General features: G+C 46.4%; 2 protein-coding genes across 5 annotated transcripts; one reads left to right on the top strand and one right to left on the bottom strand.

Moving 5' to 3' along the window:
* Positions 1-929: 929 nt before the first annotated feature.
* On the top strand, positions 930-7,039 carry LOC136496876 (2-deoxy-glucose resistant protein 2-like). 4 transcript variants are annotated; one of them, XM_066492646.1, is made up of 9 exons: positions 2,010-2,130; positions 2,333-2,503; positions 3,645-4,789; positions 5,053-5,143; positions 5,342-5,499; positions 5,574-5,625; positions 5,769-5,848; positions 5,968-6,058; positions 6,170-7,039. In XM_066492646.1, exons 3-9 carry the CDS (start codon positions 3,734-3,736, stop codon positions 6,652-6,654), a joined length of 2,013 nt encoding a protein of 670 aa, XP_066348743.1. In that variant the 5' UTR covers positions 2,010-2,130; positions 2,333-2,503; positions 3,645-3,733; the 3' UTR covers positions 6,655-7,039. The 4 variants fall into 4 exon arrangements, with proteins under 4 accessions (XP_066348741.1, XP_066348744.1, XP_066348743.1 ...); XM_066492644.1 differs by lacking the exons at positions 2,010-2,130; positions 2,333-2,503 and adding an exon at positions 930-1,189; XM_066492647.1 differs by lacking the exon at positions 2,333-2,503 and having other exon boundaries at positions 1,998-2,130.
* Positions 7,040-13,131: 6,092 nt separating this feature from the next.
* On the bottom strand, positions 13,132-14,637 carry LOC136497213 (class E vacuolar protein-sorting machinery protein hse1-like). Its single transcript, XM_066493000.1, is given in 2 exon segments — positions 13,132-13,446; positions 13,448-14,637. Coding segments are annotated over 2 exon segments (1,038 nt in total). The 5' UTR covers positions 14,309-14,637; the 3' UTR covers positions 13,132-13,269.
* Between the last annotated feature and the right edge of the window lie 5,558 nt (positions 14,638-20,195).

Raw genomic sequence — 20,195 nt, 5'->3', positions numbered from 1 at the left:
GACTCAGGAGAAGTAGAAGGAGGTGACGGTGGGGGTGGTGATTCCCCTTCACGGCTTCACCCACATCACATGCATCCTTTTTGCGCAGCCTTTTTATCTATTGCGTTCATGCGTTGCGTCTGCACTTGTGATGCGCGGTTTGGACATCACAAGGGGATAACGCTTTTGTCTGGATGGATGAGTTGTACAGTTTTTTAATAACAGTAATATATAAGCCTACTACAGCATTACACATGTGGCTGCAACTACTAAGCCAAGTCTTTAGGCCTTTTACACAACCAAACAAAACTAGGAAACGCTAATACTAGCGACAAACAATCTGTCATATGAATGCCAACAAGTATTTTACCTAGGTTTGTGTAACTTTTCTGACTCCAGTCTTAGGTGAAACAATGTCCTCTTCTTATATAGTAACGTCAAAAAATTAGTACTACAAAATATCTTATCCTAGCTATCACCGAAGGAATAGAAATTTCGCAGAAAGGTACTACAAAATACCTTTGTCTTTCATCATTTTTTTTTTGTCTCTCTCTCTCATTGCAGGTTCGATAAACCGCTTGTAGCTGGTTTGTACGACTAATTTGTTATGAGAAAAAAATATTATACCATAACTGAATAAGCCTTAGCTAAAACTAACTAGGAACACGCTTTCTCTGATCATAGGACGTGCTGATAGAGTCGTAGCAGTACTACTAGTACCAATGGAGCACACACAGCAGTCCACCGATTCAACCTTTAAGAAAAACTCATAAGGAATCCAAGGGCGGGCCGGCCCACCCGGACCCGGCCCGGGGTCCGGGTCCGGGTCCGGCCCCAGGAAAGCGACGCGACCAAGTGGAATGGAAGACCGCGTCGGGGTTAGCCCAGCATAAGAGCGCCATTAGACGGCGACGGAGACCCAAACAAACAAACAAACGCCTGTCTCTCTCTCTCTCTCTCTCTCTGCCTTGGAAACCAAGACCAGAGACCGGAGCAAACGAGGCGGCCAGCCGGACTCCGGAGCGGAGGAAGCCTCCAATCCCAAGCCCGCCTCCCATTCCTGCTTGTCCTCTCCAAGTACCCTACGCCGAGCCCTCCCTCGGAGTCGGGCCATCATCCTCGAGTCTGATTCTACCGCAACCGGGATGGCGCGTGGCGGCGGGAGAAGATCGGCGGCTGGGGGAGAGGCCGTGGAGGGCTCTCGCAGTAGGTGAGTGATGTGCTCTGAATTCTCGTTTCTCGCCGTTCTCTTCTCCGTTTAATTAGGCGGTCGATCTCACGAGGCAATGGCGCAGTGATCCGCTTTGGCTTCTCTCCACCCGTTTGGTTTTTCCTAGCTTCTCGATCGATTTAGTTGTGCGCGTAATTGATTGGGAACAGTCCAGACTGCTCTGAAAGAGCACCGTGGTCCATCTGATTCACATCAGAATGGGTTATTTACTGAGAAACTCTTGATTTTGATTTATTTTCGGAATGTTCCGCTCAGTTCCCTGAAAACTAACCTCGTTTTGCTTATGCCATGCAAAATTAGCCCGGAAATTAGTGCTGGATTTTTGGGGACCCATCTCCCTGATTCCGCATGCTTTTTTTTTGTTTTCAAATTTTCTGCCGGCTGGAAATGGAAGAGCGTCGTTGCCCACTTTGGGCAGTACCAACGGTGCATGGATGATGGTTTCAATCATCATTAAATGATTTAGTGTCACGTAGGCAAAACGCTAATATGACAACGTAATTAATAAAGAAAGAAAGCAAAAAATCATAAAAATGGTTTCTTCATGAAGAAATCGGTATACTCTTAATCTAATGCATCAAGAAACCATAAAATCGCTATTGGAGAGAAACCACTAGTTTTTAAGGAGCTCGTGTCGCACTTTCATTGGAGGAAGATAGAGTTAGGAGAGAGAGAAAAAATAATTATTATTCATAGAAATCATAAGTTGTAAATACTTTTTTTTTAAGTGCGGTATCTAATATAGAAACTTTTTTTTTTCGTTGGGACTGCCCTTACCCTTTCGAAACGGAGTCCAGCATTTACATTTTCCACCGGTGCGAGCGGACGCCCAATTTATTTGCGCGGTGCCCACAGAACACACGCTACCAAGCGCTTCGTTTCTCTTCACTTCGAGTTTTTGTACAAAATTCACTCTAGCAGTAAGTAAATTCTGTCGGTTCAATGGTTTCTTTCTTATATGAAAAAACGAAAAAAGAAATTTGTCTTCCCGTTGTTCTTTGACTCTGCATTTCTGCATATAAGAACAAACAAAACTCTCTTTTTCTCCAATAGTACAAGGTTCTGACCAAAAGAGCAAAAAAAAAAAACTTCAATTTAATTTTGTTTCCACCACTGGGGCAGTTCCTCTCAACTGAAAGGCCCCGACTTTAATGGCCATGTACGCGGAGAGCGGAGTTACGCCCCTACGCCTGCGGCCCGGTCGGCGCAGCGCAGATGCAGGAGACAAAATAGGCGGCGGCGCCCGCCGGCAGGCCCCCTCCTGCTCTTCCCCTTCCCGCTGTCCCATCCACGGTACGCTGTGCGCCGCACCACCCTAGTCGAAGGAAGCCCTTTATTGCCGCTAGCCTTTCCGCGCTGTTTTTCGCTGTTGCTCCGCCAGTTCCCTACCTCGGATCTGCGGGCTCCGTCCGTCCGGCCCCCGTGTCCGTGTGGGTTGTTGGTGTTGCCGGGTTCTTTTTGTTATGTTAAATATAGGCTATTTATAAAACTAATTATACAACTTATGACTAATTTGCATGTTATTCCATGATTTGACAGCGTGGCACTACAGTAAGCATGCGTTAATGATAGATTAATTAGGTTTAAAAAATCATCTCGCAAATTAGCCTCTATCTATGTAATTAGTTTATAATTAATCTATATTTAATGCTCTTTATTAGTATCTAAATATTTGATATGACATAAATTTTAGGAGCGACTAAAGAACCTGACACCCCGCACGGTCGGATTCCCTAGGTGCGGCGGCTTAGGCGTACGGGTGTCGAGTTGTTGCCTTGTTGGTGAGCGTTGTCAGGAGTGCCGGATGGAGGCGGCGGTGATTAAAGATTAACCGAGGCCGCCAGGTTAGTTTAGTGGTGGGTAGCCTGGGCTTATGCTTTCTTTGGTTTGGTTTATTGTTGACAACCTGTGACAGTTCACAGTTGTGGACCTGGAGAGCACTGCTGTAGTACTAGGCTACTAGCATTTGCTTTGCTCTGCTTGAAATGGTGGCGGTTTGCATTGCTCCACGAGTGAGGATTTTTAGTTCGTTCTGAGTATCTTGCTATATGCTGCTCTTTTGGCCCATCTTGGCGAACTTTCCTCTTGTTATTCGCAGTGTAAACACTGAACTTTTTGGGCCTCTCTGGTCTTGCAGCTCCATTCTATGCAGACCTTCCTACTTTGCTTTGTGTATACTTTTTTTTTGAGTAATTGAACTAGCTACATCCTGCTTTACTTAATACTTCTGGTCGTATACATCTTTAATGTAAACAGAATTTTCTTTTGGTCCGTGCGAATAAGATAACCGAACTTTGGAAATTTTAACTTGAAAAGATGTCCACTTGCCCATACTTTTGGTGGGAGTCATTTTCTGGGGTGCTGCTCCGTCTTCTTCTCATGTTACCACCCTTTTTCCTTTACCATAGGCTCATATTTGCATTGTTTATTGCAGATGACAGTCTGATTTCCCACAGCCTTCAGTGAGTGCTGGAGCCCCACCGTGTCAATACACTGTTTGGTGCTGAATCAAATTCATTGAAGATGCCAAGGTCTGAATCAGACAGTGATGAAGTTTTCTTCGACGCATTTGAAGATGTTCGATCTCCAGGGGAACCTTCATGTTCCGAGGATTGCAGCACAAGTGATGAAGTTTCAGTGCCAATGAAATTTGAGTATGAGATTTGGGCAAACGAGCCAATGAGTGTTCAAGAAAGGCGGCAAAGGTTCCTTAAGGGAATGGGATTCGATGGTTTTGTTTCTGCCAGAACAGATTCTTTCCAATGCCATGGTGAAATCACAGCCGTTGAGTCTTCCACTGAGATGGAGGAGAGAACTGCCAGTGGCCATTCTTCCGTGGATTCATCTGTTTGTGACAATGAATCGGAGTTTGACGGTGCCTGTTGCATAAGGGATATGGATAGTGGAAAGAGATATATTGTCCACAATGGTGCACATAGCAGTATAACTGACATGCTCAAAGAGGTTGGATCAGATAAGGTGATGTCTCTTCTGGAATTTGAGAGTTTGCTTGGCCTCTCTCGGTCTGTTCAGAAATTATTGCGGAGGGGATGTGGTAACAGTCCTGCAAAAGAAACAAAAAGTGCTAAGAAAAAGGATGTGAAAAGCTTATGGAAGAAATTCGTGACAAACAGAAGCTTTGGTGGCATTTGCAAGTATGATGTCCATGTGAAAAATTGCACAAATAGTGTACCAACCAGAACAAGAGTTCGACATCGGAAGAAAAATTTTCTTGAATTCTCTGCTGTCTACATGGATCAAGAGATCAGAGCTCACAAGGGTTCAATTAGGGTCATGAAATTCAGCACATCTGGATGGTATTTAGCAAGTGGCGGTGAGGATTGTGTTGTACGAATATGGCAAATCATAGAAGTAGAAGCATCTCCTAAGTTGTATAAGGGAGAGGATTCCTATGAAAAGGTGGAGAAAGTTCAGGTCTTTAATACAAATATAGAAAAGGGGCAGAACCAGGCACTTACAGTTATACCCAAGAAGGTTTTTCGTATATCGGAGACTCCATTACATGAATTCCGTGGCCATACAACTGATATCCTTGATATGGCATGGTCCAAATCAGATGTAGGTCTTCCTTTGTATTCTGCATACCTCACATATCTTACTCAGACCACTTAACCTATATTCACTAACCTGTTTCCATGCATCATAAACAGATACTCCCTCCATTTTTAAATATATGGTGCTTAGGACAAGCTAATTAGCTAAAAAATAAACTAATTAGGTTGTCACTAAACTTCATATATTTAAAATGGAGGGAGTATTAGTTAGTGCTATTTCCCTGTTAAATTGCTTACCCTTTTTTTTTTGTCTTGGTTTGACTACAGTATCTCTTAACTTCATCTAAAGATAAGACGGTGCGCTTATGGAAACCTGGCTGTGATGGTTGTCTTGCCGTTTTCAAACACAAAGACTATGGTAAGTAGAATATTGGTAAACTATTACGTGTTTTGAAAAATTAATTGGAATCTTTGCTCAATGTTGATATCCTTTTGTGTAGCAACATTGTTGTTATGATGAGAAGGACCTTGTGCATTGAAGCATAATAAGAACTTAAATATTTTTTCTTGGATAAGAACCTGACTCTCTTTTCTGTTCCTTTGTAATTGACAACAGTAACATGTGTTCAATTCAACCCTGTTGACGAGAAATACTTCATCAGCGGTTCATTAGATGGTAAAGTGCGCATTTGGGATGTGTTGGACAAGCGAGTAACTGACTGGGCTGATACGCGAAATATCATAACTGCTTTGAGTTACCAACCAGATGGAAAGGTGTGAATCAGATACCATTGTCATAGCAGTTTTTTTTCCATAAGTGGGTTCTAATTCATGCTTTTGCAAACCAGGGTTTTATTGTTGGCACGATTGCAGGCGCATGTCGTTTCTATGATCAATCAGGTACATGCAGGTCTTGTTTCTTAATGTAATTTCACTTATGTTGAGTGTTCCAACTTCAATGTGTAATAGTAAACCATCGTGATTGCCAAACATGTTTACCAATAATTCAGTACTAGAGTGAGTGGTTCAATTTTATTTTTTAGGTGAAAACACCCAGCTAGAGAAAGAATTGTTTGTGCAAGGGAAGAAAAAGTCAGCTGCCAGTCGGATCAACAGTCTAGAGGTTTATTTCTCCCTTGGCTCATACTATATGATTTTTCTTCAGCGAGTTGGTGAAAGCACTAGTATTCTTGCAATTATTAAATCAGATCAAACCGCTAATTTGTGACCTCTGTTTTGCAGTTATGTACAAGTGATTCCAATGGGATTATAATTACATCAGGAGATTCCAAAATCCGAGTTGCCAATGGTGATACCATCCAAAAGTTTGAAGGTAGATTCACACAGAAAGTAGAAACTCATCATGTTCCAACCATGTTACACCTCTTGACTTCAGTTACTGATAGATGCTGCTGCTTTTTTTTTTTACTTGTCTCTGATACAGGGCCTTGGAAGTCGAAGGCTCTATCATCACCGTCTTTAACATCAGACGGCAGATATCTTATATCTGCCGGCAAAGATTCCAATGTCTATATTTGGAACTTTGCGAATTCTGGAGATGCAAAATCAGTTCATTCATGTGAGCTGTTCTTCTCCAAAAATGTGACTACCGCAATACCATGGCCAGGAGTGCACCAAGATGGGCACACGAAACCTTCCTGCCTGACTGAGAAATCCTCCAGCGCGCCCATTTTGCGCCACCACGAGGAGTGCCAGTCCCCTGGGCCGTGGTCGTTCGTGGACTGCAGCAAGGGATCGGCGACATGGCCTGAGGAGAAGTTGCCTTCTACTGCAAAGCCTGAAAGCAGCCCGCAGCTGGGCGACTGCCTCTCCATGATATCCGCCGCGTGGAGCACGGTCATCGTGACCGCCAGCCGTGATGGCGTGATCCGATCTTTTCCCAACTACGGCTTGCCCGTTAGACTGTGAGCTTCAAGACCAGTTTGGGCTTGTCAGTGGAGCGCAGCCGTGGTTGGTGATTGATAACCCGCTAACGTTATGAAGTTTTTTCTCTTTTTTTTTCTGGTCAGAGTTACTAGAAATTCTTTTTGTTACATTTGTTAGATCATGAACTTCTCATGAAGAGATGATCTGTAGTCAGTCCAAGTCCAAACACTTGTGCGGCCTATAAGCTTTTTGCTGGATGGTTGTTACAAGGTAAAAAACACAACCATTCAGTTATAATTAGTATGAAGGAGGCCTGCGCCAGTAGCGCGGGTGATCAGCTTTTTTTTTTTCACTGACACCAGGATGTATTTGTTGAAAATATTTTTAAATAGTTTGATTACTTGTTTTTGTTGTAATTGTCTTATGTCTATGTGCATGCACTGTATCTGTCAATCGGCTCAAATTTTATAGTTATCGCCAACCAAATCGTTAGCTTAAAGTTTTTTTTTTCCCATTCATATACTATAATTGTGCATTTTGTGCTGAGGCGAAATCTAGATAGCCTTTAGTTTTCTCTCGGTGAACTCAATTCTCAATAAAACAGTCGGCCAAGTCTCTTGTACTGTATATGGTTTAGTTTGTTGCCCCTCTTGTAAATTATATTTTGGATAATCTTGGACCTTTTCTTGCATACTTGTAGTTACCTATTTTTGCAATACTACTAACGTTTTCTAGGGCAACAGCTGTCTCAAACAGCCAATAATCGAACATCTATCGGCCCCTTCGAGCCTTTTGAAACAAACTATAGAACTAATCTCAGAGCGGCTATCCATGCTCTCGCGAAGAGAAAATTCAAATGATCTCTTGCTCTATTCATGAGCTTGTGACACATTCATATTATGGAATCGATGGACCAATTGCATGTGCCCGATGGAACATGTTCATCCCCCCTAGGCCACCACCATGAAAGTCGTGATTGGAATCAATATGGATGTGTCCTATTCATCAATGTCGATTGTGATGCCAAAACTTTTCGGCGAGAAACATGTGAAAAGAGTGTCTTGGTGAGCTTATGCGAGGTGAGAAAATAGGTTAAGATCGCCGAGGTATAGAGTGTGATAAGGAAGGAGCAGCATGTGGATCCAAACTACTTCGATCTTTTTTCATGGGCAATGCCAAAACATTGATGTTCGACTTGGATAGCTCTTGTACATCCAACTTTCCTTAGACATTCCCTATGGGTTTCTTGTTTTTTATTACCATGGTAAAATATGTTGTAACTTGTAAGCTATTTGAATTTTATGGTATCGTCTTTTCCGTACTTGAATATGTAATATAGATTCTTTGTTAGTTTTTTTTATACCTTTTGATATGATAGATCTAAAATGTTACAATCTAGACCTATAAAATCAATGTGGTAGTTTTTAGCGCTTATAAGAGTAAAATAGTAGTGATTTTTTTAACTTTACTGATAGACTTTTTATTTACTTTTTGTAGTTTTAATGTTGATTTTAGAGTTTTCTAATTATAACTTACATGGATTACTTAGAAATTTTATCTTTCATGTTAATTTGGAGATTAAACTATTATTTTTTATATTTATTTGAATTTTGTGTCTACTAATTTTGTTTTATATAGACTACTTATTTAGATATCTTTTTTTTCATCTCGTGTGAAAATCAAGTTAGTTACTAGTATTATTTGTCTCCGAGGAAACCAGTACCGTACCAGTACTTAGCAGCTGATGCCATGCTGTTGGATGTGGCTGATGTCAAAGAATCAATGTGGCACCTTTCTGTCCATGTCAGCTTTTAACTCTTCTTCTGTCCATGGTAAAATCAGTTGTAAGCTATTTGAATTTTATGCCATCGTATTTTTCCGTACTTGAATATGTATTGGATTCTTTATTATTTTTTATACCTTTTGATAATCTAAAAATGTTACAATCTAGACCTACAAAATCAATGCGGTAGTTTACAGCGCTATAAGAGTAAAAAGTAGTGACAGTAGTGTTTTTTTAATCTTTACTTACGGACTTTTGATTTACTTTTTTTTTTGTAATTTTAATGTTGAATTTAGAGAATTTTCTAATTATAATTTACATGGATTATTTAGATATTTTATCTTTTCTATTCATTTGGAGATTAAACTATTAATTTTATAGTTATTTGAATTTTGTCTTTATTAAGACCCCGTTTAGCACAACTCAGCTTCACTACTAAAGCTAGTTTTTTTTAGAAACACCTTCATGAGCAACTTTCTAGGTGAAACTGAGCTATTTTAAAAAAATTGTTTGGCAAACCAACTTCGCCAACAGCTTCATGCACGATGAGAGAGAGAAATGAGGGAGAGATCTGGGATAAGCTATTTTTTTAGCTTCATCCCAACTCATGTCTGTGTAAGAGAAGAAAAACAATTTCACTCATGAAGTTGTTTTGGAAATGAGTGTTTGACAAAAAAAAATTAAAGCTGTTGTGAGCTGTGCCAAACAAGCCATAATTTTGTTTGGCATTTTTTTTCAACTCGCATGAAAATCAAGTTAGTTATTATGGCCCTGTTCAGTTTCACTGAAATTTGGCTAATATTGATTTCTTATAAGAGAAAAACATTATTTCTTCGCTAAAAACTATTACGAAATAGTGCTGAAGAACACTGGCGATATGTCTCAGGGAAACCCGTACTACTTGGCACCTGCGAGTACTGAAAAACTAATGCAAAGTAGTGCTGGAAAAACTACTTAGGCCTTGTTTAATTTCTTTCTCTAAAGTTTAGTCCTTATCTCCATCGAATGTTTGGACACATGCATGGAGTATTAAATATAGACTAAAAAATAATTAATTATACGGATTGCGATTAATTTGCTATGCGAAGTTTTTAAGGCTAATTAGTCTATGATTTGGCAATGTGGTGCTACAATAAAGCTGCAGTAAACATGTGCTGATGATGGAATTAATTAGGCTTAATAAATCTAGTCTCGCGGAGTACTGAGGACTTCTATAATTTATTTTATTATTACTATCCGAACACTCACATATGACACTTTTAAACTTTAGCTCCTGGAATTTATTAAACAAGGCCTTAGACTGTCTCAAACAACCTACGACCCAAAATACAAGACACGTTCGTCCTTTGAGTAGCGCTACAGGCAAATGGTTTAATACCTATTTTTGATCTTCTCCAACAACAAGACCAAAAAGACAACCTTTTCTACAAATGGGTCTCTAGAAAAGATGATATTTAGATTTGTGTTATGCCTCTCCTGGTATCTAAAATGGATTTTTCGTATAGGTATTTTGTTGTAAGCTATTGGTATTATGTTGGAGATCCATTTTAAATTTAGGTTCGGCAACGAGTCTCCTGTTGAAGAGAGACTTATCATCTGATCAGCTGATGGCATACCCCATGCTTGGATGTGGCTGATGTCAAAGAGAATCAATGTGTCGCCTTTCTGTCCACGTCAGCGTTTTAACTCTTCTTCTCCGTGTAGTACAGCGTGGACCCAACCAAGACTCAGAACCACAAGTCTTGATGTGTCGTCCGCATTAAGGTCAAGCCGGACCGGAGAAGACACCGTTGGCCGGTCGATTTCCGGGCTAATAAACTCGATTAATATTGATTTGGTGTGAAAGAAAAATACTGTCGACTGGCTGATAAGTTCTGGTTAAAACCAACGAACGCCAACATCACCTGCACTGTCCAATCCATCCAGCCATCCTGGATCCAGTGAGGATATCCAGCCTATTCGGCTGGGGCTGAAATGATCATATACGATCGTGGATTATTACTGCTGACTTATTTAGTGTGAGAGAAAAATATTATTCTGACTGGAAATTTATGATCACGACCAAGCTCATGGCCGGGAGCAATCGCCTGTCAGACTCAGGCATTCAGTCAGGTCCTCCGAGAGACCGAGACCTCCTGCGTTTTCTCCGCAGGCTGCAGCTAGCACCCGGTGGTTTGGGACGGGAGGGACGCGCTGAGCCGCAGGCCGGGGTGACGGCACCAGGAGCGAACGCGGGCGAGCCAAGCGTCTTGGTTCACTTCAGGTCACGGTGGCGGGTGGCGTCACTCAGCTCCGGCCATCTTGGACCCGCCAAGCTTGCGATGCTTCTGACGTCAGTAACTGTCCCGTAATGATATGAAGAAAACTGCTTCTGAGTGCTAGTAATTTTCGTTGTGGAGGGAGACGGATGGAGAGATTCTTTGCTCCGTTGCAAAGGCAGTGTGATCGTAGAAAGCGAGAAAGGTAAAAATAGGCTGGATGCACCATGATGGGGCGATGGCAATTTGGCCACAATTTGGAGGCGCCGCCGGCGATCGCAGATAGGTGATGGAGGAGCATACACCACGATGGCCGCATTTGGAAGCACTGCAGCTGTGCAGACGCGTGCAGTTTGATGGGAAGCTGAGAACAGTTTGATATAAAAGCACTACACGACGGTAACGACCACCCCCACCACAAAATGCGGTGGGACTTAAAGGCAGGGCAGCCGCCGCCAGCCAGTGCACTTCGGTCACCTCCCTCGCTCGCCCAATTCACCCATGTGCGAACATTTCAAGCACATGGTGATGGTGAATTCTAAAAGGAGTATACTCCTTTCTATCCATTTACTCTGAAATCCAAGATTCTTGTACCCTTCATCCAACTAGTCTTCATCAGGAATTGCATAGGAATAGGAAAAAAACAATAACTTGCAATAGAAATTTCAAAGAGTATGAAGACTAGGGAGGTTCTGTTACCACGCTTTCTCCTGTTCTCTTCATCATCTTTTTTTTTTCTGACTCATGCATAAAAATTGTTGTGTATGTGGTGAGAGGGATTGAGGGGCCCTATTTTCTGCATATGGGTAGGGAGTCTTCACAGTGGCGGGATCTAAAAAATATATATATACTTAGAGAGGTTCTTTCTCTTTTATTTTGTACATTTAGCATCTCCTTCTAAGCTTTAATTAATTACTATAAACTTGTAGGAAGGATGGAGCTCGGGAGAGGTTCCAAACTTCTAACGGCGGTAGAGGGGGCTCGGACCCCTACTGATCCGGTGCTAAGGACCCGTTTGGCACTGCTCCTGGCGGCTCCGGCTCCTCACCTCGAGGTACTGTAGCAATATTGTAGCAGGAGCCGTTTCGGAAATCGAGGCACAAAATGAACTGAAAAGAAGCCGAAAAGAGGAGGAGCCGGCGAAGCCACAATTTCGAGCTTCGCCGGCTCCAGTGCTACAGTGCATGAACAGTCCCGGAGCCGGAGCCTCTAGGAGCTCCTCCAAACGGGTCCTAAATCCGTCTTTGGATCTCATGCCTCTTGTCCCCCATTGAAGTTTCTAGTGTAGCCTATAAACAATAAAATATAAGGGTTTTTTTTTTTATAAAATCCAACTTTGGTCCTGTTCGCTTCTCTTCTCTTATAATCTATATTTTCGACTTGTTTTTTTAGTCGGAACAGTATTTTTCTCTCACAACAAATCAGTCGAAACAGTGTTTCAGCTTGTTTTTTCAGCGAAGCGAACGGGGCCTTTATGTTAAGTACCGCTTGTTAACCATGGGATTCTTGGAATCCTGATAAAAAAAAGTCTCAGAGTCATAAAATCCCATCCAAACATGCTATGAATCTAGTGGAGTGTAACGTGCATAGAATTTAATAAAACAACAAATTTTTTATATCTGGATTCTTAAAATATACTGTGATCCTAAACGAGATCTTAGTTTTTTTCGTCCAAAGACCTATAAATAAATTCATGCATCACTGATTCACGGAGAAGTGAGGTCTTGTTTGGTTCCTCTCCCTAAAGTTTCCTCTTTATCCTATCGAATATTTAGACACATGCATAGAATATTAAATATAGACTAAAAAAATAACTAAATACATAGTTTGTGATTAATGTGCGAGATGAATCTGTTAAGCCTAATTAGTCCATGATTTGATAATATAGGTGCTACAGTACCACATGTGCTAATGCCGGATTAATTAGACTTAATAAATTCGTCTCGTAGATTACTAATGGATTCTATAATTTATTTTTTTATTAGTATCCTAAATACCCTATACAACATCCTGTGTAACATCTGATGTGACACCCTAAAATTTCACGCCCTGTGTTTAAAGAAGGTCTCCATTAAACAAACCATAATCACTTCCTTGGCCTACACTACACGAGGTGTAGTTAAATCCAGAGGAAAAGAAGAAATAAACAAAGGCATGTGCTGCCTGGCCGGCCGGTTCTAGTAGTCATCTCATCAGCTACTACTGCTACCGGAAAATATTTCGTGGAATTATAAAGCTGCAACAGTATTTTTCTATCGTACAGTCTGTTTGTTTTAGGCTAAAACAATCGTGAATTATAAATCAGTGCTGACTGGTTTGGTGTATAAAAAAAATACTATTACAACACGGTCTTATAAGCCTGAAACTGAAGAGGCTCATTGTTGCATCGCATTCTGTTCTCACGCCCTTTCTCATCATACTCCCTGCTAATCAGTGCCGGGCCCACCAACTTGCCCCTACCCGTCAGAAGATAGAGAGAAAAAAAAAAGGATGTTACAGGGGGAAGAAAGGTGTGGAAAAAAAATGTCGCACAAAGTTTCGGCCGCTGCTGCATCTGTCTTGGACGGGAGCGGCGCCGCCGGCTGCAGGCTGCAGCGTGCAGGGGCGGCGAGGTAGCTAAAGATCCGACAGGCTGCCGAAGAACTCGGCGCACGTGGCCGGCGACGGCACGGTGGGCGTGGCGAGGAGGTTGCGGGGGCTGGGGACGAAGGGGTCGGAGTAGTAGGCCGGCGGCGGCGGGCGGGATCCGCCGCCGTTGCTCGTGGCGCCCGGGCCGAAGGCGCCGAAGCCCGAACGAAGAGGCGCCGGCGCCGGCGTTGGGTGTGGACGCTGCTGCTGCTGCCCGGAGGATGGGGCTGAGCTCGTTGAGCCAGCTGAGGCTGCTGGCGTCGAAGGGCAGCGGCGAGAACAGCCCCGACGCGGCGGCGGGCGGCAGCGAGGACGGCAGCGGGGACAGGATGCTGGGGTGGCGCCAAGCGGGGCCCAGCACCGCCGCGAGGGTGCCGTCGTCGTCGGCGCCACCGCCGCGGGCACCCTGCACGTCGACGTCGTAGTCCGTTGCCGCCGGCGCGGAGGGCATGGGGCCGCGCACGGACCGCTCGATGGTGGCGAGGCGCGCGGCCGGGGACATGGCGGCGGACGGCGACAGCAGCAGCTCGAGCGGCAGGAACGCCTGCCCCAGCAGCAGGGCGTCGTCGTCGTCGTACTGCGCCTGCGCGTCGGGCGCCGGCGGCGTGCCGGAGCCGGATCCACCGCCGCCGGGGCCCGTGAGGCGCTGCACGAGCGCCATGAACTCGCTGGGCTTGGCGTGGATGACCTTGGGCGACGCGTCGTAGATGATGACGGGCGCCCGCCCCCCGGGCTGCGGGTGGTCCCGCGGCCTCCCCTGCCCCTGCCCCCCGGGCGCCGCCGGCGCGCCGGGCGGAACCCCCGAGGGCTTCTTGATGGCGTGCGACTCCATCCGGACGTTGAGCCTGGGCGGGCGCGGGCCCTGCAGCTGCCGGCGCGGCGTGGTGGGGGCGGGGCGGCCCGACGACGACGGCGGGTCCATCCCCTGCTGCGCCCGGTGGTCCCGGTGCCCCGTCTCGGCGGCGGCGTGGCCGTGGTGGAGGAACGGGGAGCGGGAATCGGGCCGGGAATGGGAATGGTTCAACATGAGGGGAAGGGGAAGAAGGCCGGAAGGGGGCGGGAGACGGGAGTGCGTGTGAGCTCCGCGAGGCCAAGTCAATGAGAGACGTGTGGGTTTTACGGCAGCAGGGCACGGAGCGGTGTTTTTTACGGCCTGGTGCGTCTGCGTTGGTTTTTGGGTGCGCGCACGGTGTCGGATGTGGAGGAATCGTTCCGGCACGGACGGCAGCGGCACTTGGGCCAGGCAGTGGACTCGGTTCGCCTCCGCGTGGCCGGTGCACTTTTTTATACTTTTACGCCGGAATTAAATGGTACCACGCGACGCGCGGGACGGCGGAGAACTCTTCCTGTCGACTCCACGCGGCTGTGGTGTGGTGCGCTGCGGCTCGTTTCCCACGCTATTCGCTTGATGTCATGGGTCATGTCAGTCATAATATAATATTTTTTCTCACACGATCAAAATAGCGGAAGACGTCAGTCGTCGTTCAGCTTGACTCTGTGCACGTCTATTTGGAATTCTGCTCTGCCTGTCATGGTTTTGCGGTTGCGTTGTTGTCTCTGTGCACTTCGCCCGTCTTCCTCATTTCTTTCTTCCACCGTCAACCTGCTACGTCTCGGTATATCAGTAGAGGTTTGCAGCACACCGGGGACTAGTGTCTCCGACTGGCATGACAGATGCAATGCAAGGCCGTGCAATAGGAAGCAAATCCGTTCTCTTTTTCACGATACGCTGGTTTGCAAATCCGACTACCTGAACTGTACACAAACTACCCGATTATACTAAGGCCTTGTTTAGTTTGCAAAATTTTTGGCTAAACTGGTACTGTAGCACTTTCGTTGTTATTTGACAATTAGTGTCCAATCATAGTCTAATTAGGCTTAAAAGATTCGTCTCGTGAATTTCGTCTAAACTGTGTAATTAGTTTTATTTTTTATTTATATTTAATGCTTCATACATGCGTCCAAATATTCGATGTGACGGGAAATCTTGAAAATTTTTACAAAATAGAAGAGAACTGAAACGGTACCTAATTATAGATACTCGAAATTAGTTCGCGTATTTGGTGTAACAACTCGCTTACCCGAATTACCGGTACTACCTGATGTCCCTATTCAGAAGAGAGCCGAGCCCCAGCGCCCCCAGTAATCCATCAATAGTCATGGCCCATCAGCCTACTGTGGCACTACCTCCATCCTTCCACCAGCGTCCGTGGCCTCAAATCCCAAATCCCCGAACTCCCGAAGGTAGAACCGCAGAGCGCGGAAGGCAACAGCGACATCGACACCGACACGACCTCCTGAGGCACGAGGCGCGATGCTGCGTCGCATGGCGGCTGGCCCTGCTTGTGCTTTGATGAGCGACGACGTGACATCAGCGACGGCGCGACGCAGCACCCGATGTCCGGGCGTCTGGTCTCCGCTGGCGACCAACTCGACAGCGTCTCTCAGGTCTTGACGACGGCTACATTCCTGTACAGTTTGTAGTTTTTTTTTTCTAATCTCAGGGAGATTGGTTATATCTAAACCCGAACCCGAACTATCGATAGTGTTTTTTTTCAGGACGAACATCAGATATAGATTTCTATTACCCTAATAATTTTTAAATACCCGAACTATCCTGTCCGAAAATTTCAGGCAATCCGAATGAGCAGGCCTGGACGACGGTGCCTCTCGCAGGCCAGGCAAACTTGCACCCGCTCATCTAGCCTAGGCGCCAAGCCGAATCCAGAAAACAATCATGTCGTTCTACGTTCCCGCGAGCCGGAAGCTCGTTGGATGCAAGCATTTATCCATATAAAATGTTTTGTGTTAGTGTAAGATTAACACATTTTATGATATTATCGTATTGCAAATAATAGTAATAGTGTCACATAATAAATACGTGTCACATAATAAATACATGGTGATGATTATTTACATTTACTAGCAACCAGATATCGTCTCGTCTTAGACAAGCTATAAGAGCAGGTACAATAACCGGCGAATCGCCGACCACGTCAGCACCATGCATGTGCTGGAGGAGAGAGAGTGCATAGCTTGTCGCTGGTTTCGTCGCCGAGCTGATCACGGAAACCAAGGCTCCTCTTCCACTTTAGAATACCACGAGAATCTATGCATGACACTAACAGGTGGTCCCATATAAATATAAAATAGTATCTAGACCGGAGAAATAGATGCTGTAAGGATTAGGCTATAAACTTATTTGTCGATGACTTGCTTACACTACTATAACTTTTTATTGGAGGCGGATGTTTTCGGTTTATCAAGATGGGCAACACATCCGCATCGGTCCAAAAGTCGCCATAAATAACTTTTTTCGAGGTGGCCAGAGTGCCCGCCTCGGTAAATCAATTAAAAAATATCAAAAGAAAGCCCGCCTGCGAGCCCATTTCGGAGCGCACTACCGAGCCCGCCTGCTTCGCGCGGCCCCAACCACCGGCGGCGGCCTCACACCATAGCCGAAGCCAGATCCAGCGACGACCCGGCTCCTTCGCGCGCCGCGTTGCTGGATAAGGCTCCTCTACTCGCCCCGCCACCGGATCCAGCTGGAGGGCGCACCGCCGTGCGTTGCTGCTGGGGGAGAGGGAGGGGATCAGAGGAGCGCCGCCACGTGGGGGGAGGGAGGTGCTATGGGGGGATGGGGAGGGGCTCGGAGGAGAGGGAGGAGGCTGGGCTCGGAGGAGAGGGAGGGGCGGCACGGGGGAGAGAGGGAGGGGCTGGCGCGGTCACGTGGGAGAGAGGGGGGAGAGAGAGAGAGCTGAGAGGAGAGGCTGTAAAACCTGAGTGTTGATATTTATATAAGCCCGGTAGGAAACTCTATATGGCCTTTAGTTAGGCCTCGCCACATTAACACAAACATGCCTCTTAGGAGGTCCGGTCCGTCTTCGAAAATTGTCTGATTTTTAGTGGCGGGGCTCTTCTGTAAATCGATTTTAGGAGACGATTAGTTTTTGTCGATTTTACGAGGCATACAATTCTAACCGCCTCGGTAAATGAAAAACTGGCCGTCTCCGTTAATCGTAAGGCATTTTATGAGGCTGTTGGATTGTGTGACCAGTCTTGGTTAATAAAAGGGCATCGTCTCGTAAAATTACTTGTGTAGCAGTGTTATAGCCAACCCTCAACCTGTCCGACGAAGCCTGACTCCCGGCTACAAGCCAGGCTGAATTCAAACAACGCAGCGAAATCCGCAACGAAATCCAGCGCCCGGATTCTGCGGGGTTGCGCCTTGGTGACGGTGAGACCGGTAGGAGTAGGAGGGCACTGGACATACATGCATCTCGCCGCCCGCGTCCCATTCTCAGCGAGACATTGACCTGGCAACAGATCGGAGGTTAGTCCCTGCATCAGCGTACGAAGACGACATGAAAGTGAAAGAACCTCCTTTTACGCTGACAACCTTTCTCAGCAATCAGCATCGGTTTTTGTCCATCACTGTGGGTAGTCTAAAAGGAAGCTGTGGGGGCTTTACCATGTCGCGGGTCGCGTCACTGCATCAGAGTTGACAGATGAGACGGAGCCCGTTTGTGGGTGAGCAGTGGGCTGAATTAAGTTGAGCCCAGCCGACGAGTTCATCGAGACTTTCAAGGAGCTGGCTAAAACCCAAGCTGCAGCGCTGTTGAGCGCAGCCGAGCAGGTTGTAAAATTATGGATAATGTCATTGACAAGTTGTTGACGTGGTACAACAAGAATAAAAGTTTTAGCTAATAACATATAGAAAAATCAATGATGAAATCCCTCTTTCTCATCATAACTCATCTTTTTTTTTGAATTTCATCGGGGGAGGCGTTCCTCGCCTGATTTATATATTGGCCCAAAATAGTCCGTTATAAAGTTTTACAAGGAACACACCCCATGCGCAAGGGCGAACGGTGGCACAAGCCACAAATACACCAAGGCATAGGAATTCTTCGACGATGCCTCCAGGCTCCAAGGAGGTGAATGACATGTAGAAGTAATCATCGTACACCAAGAAGGAGCTTAGCAAGGCTTTTGCCTGATTCCTGTACCGATGAGAACCGCATTGGCCTAGCTAACCAAGGAGAGGAGGCAGCATGGGGTTCTTCAGCGATGCCTTCAACAAGGAAGTTCCACCCGATGGCGTCCCTCGTCACTAGCCTAGCCAAGAGCTGAGCTTTCGCCCAGAACCCTCTCCATCGCACTGCAAAGACGGCTCTCTGCCCTCCTCGAGGCGCAGGGGGAAGGCACCCACGGACATGCAGCCCCGCCGCCGGCTCACCCGCAGCCAAACCGCATGCACCGCGCATGCACGTCGAGCAGAACGTCCAAGGTCACGTAGCCCCGCGCGCCTAGGGCCTTGCACACGCACATGTAGAAGAGACGCCACACCACAGAGCAGCTATAGTAGATGGCCGTGCAGGGGCTCCGCCACTCGGGAGCACCTGCAACGTTGAGGTCGCGCCGCGGGGAGTGAGGTTGCACTAGCATGTGTCCGCGTCGGGTCGCGGAGCTCCACGCTGTGTGGGTTCCACCGACCAGGGGGTGCTGCGGCTGCTGCCGCGCCAGCACCCTGGGGCCTTGAACCACCATGCCAGTGCTCCTCCTCTCGGGAGCACTGCGACTAGGCCAGGGGGGGCCAACACCAGCACGGGGCCGCGTTGGGTAGCGGCGCACTGTGCTGGGGATCTCATCGATCAAGGAGGTCCGATCGCTGCCGCGACGGATCTGCGCCTAGAGAACCTCGATTCGCCCTACCGGCAAACCCAATGTGCCGTAGACGATGCGGAAGAGGAAGGGGAGGCAGAGGAGTTGGGGGTGGGAGGCTCGGTGGGGGAGGAGCGAGACCGCGTCCGCCAGCCTAGGCAACGCCGGATTCGGGGCGGATGACGCCGGATCCAGGGCGGAGGACACCGGATCTGCCCTTTGCTGGCCTTCGAGCTCGCCGCCGCCGTCCATGTCGCCGGGGGACAGAAACTCGGCAAAGGAAAAGGAGGGAGGGGAGGGACGCGGCTGCTACGGTGTAGCCTTATTGGGCGCCGCCGCCACTAGCCAGAGGACAGCGGCGGTGGCAGTCGGTCGGAGTTTCAGCGGCAGGGCAGTGTCGCCCCCCCCCCCCCCCCCCCCAAGTCACCGTACAGATGACGCGGGGAGGCAGACGGACCGTTCCGTCCCTGTCAATAACTATTTTTCGTTGTCGACTCTGTCGATTTCATAACTCAAATTTTATGCCATAATATATTTACGTACATGGCGCATTCGCACCTTTTTGTTGAGCTCGAAATCCATGTTTTTTTTTGAACTTAGGTGACTTTTATTACTCATGAGCTGAAGATTATGTTAGGACTGGCTGAATGTTATGTTAGCCAACTAATATCGTCTCCCCGTAGGGCTTGGCCCAGGATGGAAAAAGCAAACAGAGAATCGGATGGACCATGAGCTCTCGTGCTGCGCTTGTTGGGGAGGCCCATCTGCTTGACTACCGCGCTCTCGGCTTCCTTCCGCTGGCCAGTTCGAATAAAAGGAAGAGGTACCCCGTAACCCCACAGCGCACGGCACAGTCTCTCATCCCAAGCCACAAACCATCAGGACTAAAACTCTCACCTCTAGAGTCATTAATCCTTACTTCAGGTTCATCTCCTTTCCATTATATATATACTCCAACTAGATTTTCTTTTCTCGGCCTTCAACTAGGTTTGCTGCTGGCGGCCAATAGCATAACACATCAGTTTAGAATGTGTAAAAAGAGCTAATTGATCTGATAAAAAATAAGGAGTTAAATGCACGGTAGGTTCATTAACTTTTGGTCGTGTGTCATCTGGGTCCATCAACTTTCAAACTGCATTTTTGGGTCCATTAACTTTTGGTGGTGTGTCATCCAGGTCCATCAACTTTTAAACTACTCCACGGTGGCTGCTTATTTGGCGTGCCATGTCCGATCTATTTGCTAAACGAAG

Source organism: Miscanthus floridulus, chromosome 12 (genome assembly GCF_019320115.1).
Source record: "Miscanthus floridulus cultivar M001 chromosome 12, ASM1932011v1, whole genome shotgun sequence".
Lineage (NCBI taxonomy): Eukaryota > Viridiplantae > Streptophyta > Magnoliopsida > Poales > Poaceae > Miscanthus > Miscanthus floridulus.
This window is presented reverse-complemented; position numbering and strand designations above follow the sequence as displayed.

Coding starts and splice junctions, on each gene's coding strand:
- LOC136496876 (XM_066492644.1), top strand. CDS start 3,734: ATGCCAAGGTCTGAATCAGACAGTGATGAAGTTTTCTTCGACGCATTT. Junction 5,144..5,341: donor TTTCAAACACAAAGACTATG/GTAAGTAGAATA, acceptor AATTGACAACAG/TAACATGTGTTCAATTCAAC. Junction 5,500..5,573: donor GTTACCAACCAGATGGAAAG/GTGTGAATCAGA, acceptor TTTGCAAACCAG/GGTTTTATTGTTGGCACGAT.